The sequence below is a fragment of the Lygodium microphyllum genome, chromosome 10 (assembly GCF_053477565.2).
Source record: "Lygodium microphyllum isolate KBCC chromosome 10, Lygodium_microphyllum_v1.1.10, whole genome shotgun sequence".
In the NCBI taxonomy this organism is placed as follows: Eukaryota; Viridiplantae; Streptophyta; class Polypodiopsida; order Schizaeales; family Lygodiaceae; genus Lygodium; species Lygodium microphyllum.
Window position 1 is genome coordinate 34,621,221 of NC_141144.1, and position 5,952 is coordinate 34,627,172.

General features: G+C 39.7%; 1 protein-coding gene across 1 annotated transcript; it reads right to left on the reverse strand.

The window, feature by feature from the left end:
• Positions 1 to 4,180: 4,180 nt before the first annotated feature.
• On the reverse strand, positions 4,181 to 5,551 carry LOC148029868 (uncharacterized). Its single transcript, XM_087687321.1, has 2 exons — positions 5,106 to 5,551; positions 4,181 to 4,886 (listed from the first exon to the last, which is right to left on the reverse strand). The coding sequence occupies exons 1-2, from the start codon at positions 5,549 to 5,551 to the stop codon at positions 4,181 to 4,183; spliced, it is 1,152 nt and encodes a 383-aa protein (XP_087543447.1).
• Positions 5,552 to 5,952: the final 401 nt, after the last annotated feature.

Consider the following 5,952-nt stretch of genomic DNA (forward strand, 5'->3'; position numbering starts at 1 on the left):
TGATGAGAAAATCTGCTGCTTTTATTGTTTTTAGCCTTGTCAAATACCCTGTGAAAGCTAAGGAGCAACAGTTGGAAGGAGCAAAGTCTGCCAGCTTTTTCATGTTAGATGATCTGGTAGATGAAAAGGAAACAGAGGAGGTTGTAGATACAGATTTTGAGGCTTCTATTGCTGAGAATTTAGATGTTACTCACTTCAAAGCTGAGACTATCATTGAGGAGAGCCAAGGAGATACAAACCCTCAACCTGATGAGAGTTCTCACCATATTGTTCCTTCCCTACCATGTATACCTTTCAAGGACAAGGAGTACATTTTACTGTCAGATATTCAAAAACTTTTTAATCTCAGGGAAGATTATTGTCTTGCAATTATTGCAGAGGCTTCTGATGTTGCAAATGGGATAATTCACATAGAAAATGAATCAAAGGAATAGATTCTGAAACTTGATAAAGAAACTCTAGATGATAAGTTTATTGATGCTGGTGAGGCCCTCTCTCTTTGTTTTGAAAAGGCCAAAGAAGCTTAGAAAGAGTTGAGTATTACTGATGAGGACTTCGATCGCATTCAAAGTGAACTCCGGATTTCCAATTTTGGAAGAGAGGAGCCTGAATATGTTAAAGAATTGACTAACACCAATGAGACAGCATCATCAATTAATTTATGGAATCCATTTAAATTGGAGTACGATGAAAATCAAGTGGTAAGATAATTTTGAATTTGCTTTTATACATTGGTAGGTTTACATTTCATGCTCATTCAGTATGGGTTTTATTTGCAGTTGGAGATTGCTGATACAGATAACTTCTTGGGGTGTGGCAAAGGATCGAGAGCTGCTAGTAGCACCACCAAAGACATTGCACTCGGCCACTACTTGGCTAGGATTGACCCTGATTCCTTTTTTGTACTTCATAGTAGTTTCTCAGAGGATGCAGCATGGCCGATACTTTGTATTAAAGCTATTACAAGGCTTCTAGGTTTCTCAGGATTACAATATAATGCCCACAAAGTAATGTTTTTGGAAAAGACTGCAGCAATTAGGATTTTCGGCTACGGTCCAGGTTACTCTGCTTCTAGAGCAGGATACTTTTTGGCATTTTCATCCTACGCCTTAGCTGCAGACCGAACTGATGTAAAATCTATAGCTGGCTACAAGAGAAAAAAATTTCTACGATATAGAGGAAATATTCATGAGGAGGAAGAGAATGTGAGAGTTTTGGAAAACTAACTTTGTATATATTCTTTCTTATATATAAAAGTGCGATTGCTCATGTGTCATTGTCGTCTTTTATTTGCATTCTTTGAAGTTGTCGTCGAAAAAACCAGTTGAATAGCTCCTCCAAAGCATTGCTTTTTGTAACTCCTCCCCCATGCCTTGTGCTTCGAAAATAACTTGTGCGTGCTTGATTGTGGGATTTTTCCATGCCTTGGTTGCTATAAGTTGCTAAGGGGCCATGCTCCTCCACAAAGAAAGGTCCATGAATATGAAGAATATGCTGCAATACAAAGTAACACAAATTTTATACCAATTGAAAAACCTATCAAAATAAGCCCATATTAAATAGTTATTACTTTACCAGATAAAAAGTGATATCTTTTTCTCCCCATGCCTCTTTTATCGCCTGAACAAGCTTTGTGATTGATCTTTTGAACTCTTCCGCATATGTATATGTTGTCTTATGTTGCCTGAGGAGTTTCAGAAAAACATCAAGGTATATCCAGACCTGCATTCTAAGAAACACAAGCCTCGGCGTGCTTGCAACATTTTTTGTGATCTCACATAGCTCTCTCCAACACTCCCAAGCCGCATTCACCTGCCTTCCTGAATGGTTTCCTAAGAATCATCTAGCTTTTGAGCCTCCCATAGAGACATCGGCCAAGATATCTCTTGTTTTTCCTGAAAGTATTGGATCCTTTCTCAAGTGAACTTGGCCCCCATGAAATCCCCTTTTCGATAGCAATGCCTCGCATTTATCAATACACTCATCTGATAAAGATAATGGCTTAATGGAATATGCGTAGTCAAGATGCAATCTGAGAAGCTTATCGATTATTCTAATCTCTGCATGCAAAGTACAAATATGAACATTCTTAAGAGAGATGGAAAGAATGGGATCCCAGATGTCTTCTATGTTTTTAAATTTACTCAAATCTATAGAGTCTCTATTTGGGGCTCTTCTTACTGGTCGCAAACTACTCCAATCTTTGGATCCAATACTTTCCATGCAATAAATGCAAGGATATTTTGCATTTGCACCATTACATATTCCAAGCATACATTTGATAGTTTTCAAATCAGCACTTATATGCCATTCCACATTAAATTTACCAACCCCATCAACTACCAACATTTCGCCTTCACTTTGAGACTTATTGATATTTGGAATACCTGTATGGTTGAACAACCATTTCAACGTTTGATGATTTTCAATTGGTACCTGGGCTGCACCAATCCACCAAATCTCCATCTCGGATTGGATCTTATGCAATGGAGCTTTGCCCTCGCCATTGCCATGGTCCAATGGCATGTTCATGAGGCAAATGCTAATTCTTTCCATCTTCTGTCCCTTTTGAATCTGTGCTTCATCCAACTTCAAGGCAAACTTTAGAACACCATAACTTTCTTCTACTGTGATTTTATACATGTGAACCATTGCAATTTGCACCTTTTTTAGATCAACCCATATATTGTTAAACTCATTGTAATAAAAAATTACCTGTTTTTTTTGTTTTTCATAGGACATAGACCTTTCGATGTGAATGTAATCTCCAAAAACATGTGGAATCTTGCGATTCATGGAAATTCTTGCAGTCGAAACTGCAAGGGCTCGGGGCAATCCAAATATAGTTACCCTATTGCGTTTAAGATTTTTAAACCATAATCCAGAGATAGCACGATAACCTTTTCGACTTATACCCACAGTATCACATGTCTCTACGATTTCATTTGCTTTCACTGTGCCTTTTAAATCCTTCACTAACTCTCTCAGAGTTGGACCTCTCAAATCCACATTTTCTAGTGACTTAAGAATCCTCAAAATGTCTTTCTTATTCATGGTTTCCTTCAAAAGTTTGATTCTTTCCTCATTCTCTCGGATATTTATGCCTATTATGTTAGAGACATATTTCTTTGTAAGATTTAGTCTCCTTTTCTTTGCTCTCTCACACAAGCTAGTTATATTTTTTAATGGTCTCTTCCTCTCTCTAAATCCTACTGGAGTTTCTCTCAAGCGTGTTAGCTTATCCTGCAATGAATTGTTAACATTTTTCAAAATATCAATCTGACTTGTCAACTCTAAAATATTTGTTTGTGTAGTTTCTAGTGCTTTTTTCATTTCGTGCACTTGAGCTATATATGTGTAAGATGCAGAGTATAACCTCATACAGTAGCCAAGCATTCCATTGTAACCTTCTCCAGCATATCTTATATAGTCATGGACATTCAAAAAAGGAGGTGGTTTACCTGTAGAAGGATCCTTGGGATAGATATTTCCATCCACCCACAAATCTATATGCTTCATTCCTTGTGTTCGCAACCTGTTGGCTTCAATCTCATCTATCAATACTCGATGATGTATACTTCTCCAAGATGTGTAAGTCGGATCTAGCTGAATAGATAGCTTGTATTTACGTGTGCTTGCGCCTGTGTTATTTGAAGTAGTATTGCTAGACATTCTAGCAAATGAACCAAGCAAGAATCTCACAGTGGTAGGAAGCAAGTGGAACAAAAGGAATGGTAAAAGAGAATAGTTTATAGAAAGAAAACGCAGGAGCAAACAAATGCGAAGTTCGTACGAAAATCTCGAAAATACAAAATCTCTCGAGTTCCAAGACAATAAACGGCCGAAAAGGTGACCCCTGACCTGGATTAAAAGATGAGGGCAATTAATGGCCGACCTCTTCAATGAACCAAATATTCTCTCATTAATCACATCTGGACAACCAAATTTAGAGGTTTTATTCTTCCTAAACCTCAACTAATTAGCAACTTAATCACTTTCTTACAAGTGTCATTTTTGAAGCGTTTTTGGCCCTAATGATCTTTTTCTGGTTGTGATATATGGGGTAGTATGTATGTTCTACACTCTGATCAATGAGAACTACATCATCCATCTTGACATGCACTGAGAAAACATTTTTGCATATGGCATTGCCATCACCATCCAAGAAAAGGTAACTCAATCAATCAACTCCATCTCTGAAATATTTTGCACAGTGAATCCCGTATGTTTTCCTGGAAACCCTGCATGATATGGGCTGCTTTGACATGCTAAATAACATAGCCCCTTGACAAATTGCATTGCCAGGATCTGGGGGATTGTATATTCTTCTAACCTTCCCTTCAAAAGCTTCACGAACTCTTTTTAGCAGATATGGTGAAGCTGAGAAGCCTCCCACCAGCAGAATTGCCTTTATTCCATGGACCAATTGTTCCTGTATCAAGTCTATAACGTTCTGAACTTCAGGATTCATTATGTGTTTCAAGTCCTGACATGATAATGTCAGCTCCCCATATTCATGCTGAGGATACCCGGCTTTTAGATCCTCCTTGGACCACATGTCTGCAAGGGCATGTGGCAAATCATTCTCAGCAAATGGTGTATCCATTCCATCGAAGGTACACTTAATGGACTGCCATGCTTGTAACAGCTTGAAACGGTAGGATGGCTTTGTCTTCAGAAAGACAGGTAAACAAGGGATTTTGGCACTCAAGAAAGAGAGGAAATTCTCATCAACAAAGACACCACCTCTAAGGCATCCAGTACTCTTTGTAGCTTCCTTCACTTCAAAATTTGTACCAGGAACTTTCTCATGCACAACCAAATCAATAGTGGCTCCGCCCACATCAACCACAGAAAACCTTTCCCCTTCTCTGATGGACAAGAATCTAGCATTTTAGAGACAATGCAAAGATGCAGCCTCTGGCTCTAGAACTACTCTTAATGGATGAGGGCTTGCATCCTCTGAGCATGTTCTGCTTGACACTCCCTTGACCATACTAGTTTCCTGAGCACATTTCCTCATCTTTTGCTTGGCAGCTTCTGCCCATATTGCTAGCACGGTAAGATACCATTGAATATCCTTCATCATCAATTGCCCACCATACCTGTCCCTCAGGTAATGCAAGATAAATTGTGATATTTTCTTGAGGTAGTCGACAATGAGAGACTCAGTTGAAAGGCCTTGAGGAAAAGCCTTCGATTTGGATTGACCTTTGTAAGGAGCTTGTTCTGCTAGATATAACTTGAAACCACTCATGAAATTACTTCCGCAAGGAAGCGATTGCGTGCATGCGACACTTGTCTTGATGGCAATCTCATCAGTAAGATAGCTGCTATCAGGACTGTTTGAATCATCACCAGCTTCTGATCCATGCCGGTCTCTCTTCGCTGGAGGTTGCAGAAGATATCGATGTGGACGTCGAAGGCGAGGAGATGCGACGGTATAGCAAGCTGGTCTGTGTTTTGCAGTAGGGCACAGAGGAGGCCTCACACTGCAGGGGCCAGTCGCGGTTGATGTCGTGCAGAGATGTGGATGTCGGGCAGGGGCCATACCCTCTCTTGCTCTATTTGCCTATTATGTTTAACATGTTATCTCTTTTTCTCTCTCCTCTCATTATCTCTTTTTTTCTCTCTCCTCTCCCTCTCTCATTTCCTTTGGCTCTCTTCCTCTCCTTCTCTCATTTCTTCTCCCTCCCTCTCCCTCTCTCATTTCCCTATTATGTTTTCGTCTCTCCCCCATCTCCCTCTCCTTCTCTCATTCCCTCTCCCTCTCCCTCTCTCATTTTCTCTCTCTTCCTCCCCCTCCCTCTCTCATTTCCTCTCCCTCTCCCTCTTCCTCTCTTTAATTTCCCTCTTCTCCCTCTGCCTCTCCCTCATTTCTTCTCCCTCTCTCATTACATACAAATTATACAAAAAATAAATAAATAAGAGAGAGAATACACTCTCCCTCTC

Bases quoted from the DNA above. Each gene is read 5' to 3' on its own strand.
- LOC148029868 (XM_087687321.1), bottom strand. From the start codon at position 5,551: ATGGCCCCTGCCCGACATCCACATCTCTGCACGACATCAACCGCGACT. The intron at 4,887-5,105 runs GTATGGTGGGCA...CTAAAATGCTAG, and splicing joins TTGCATTACCTGAGGGACAG to ATTCTTGTCCATCAGAGAAG.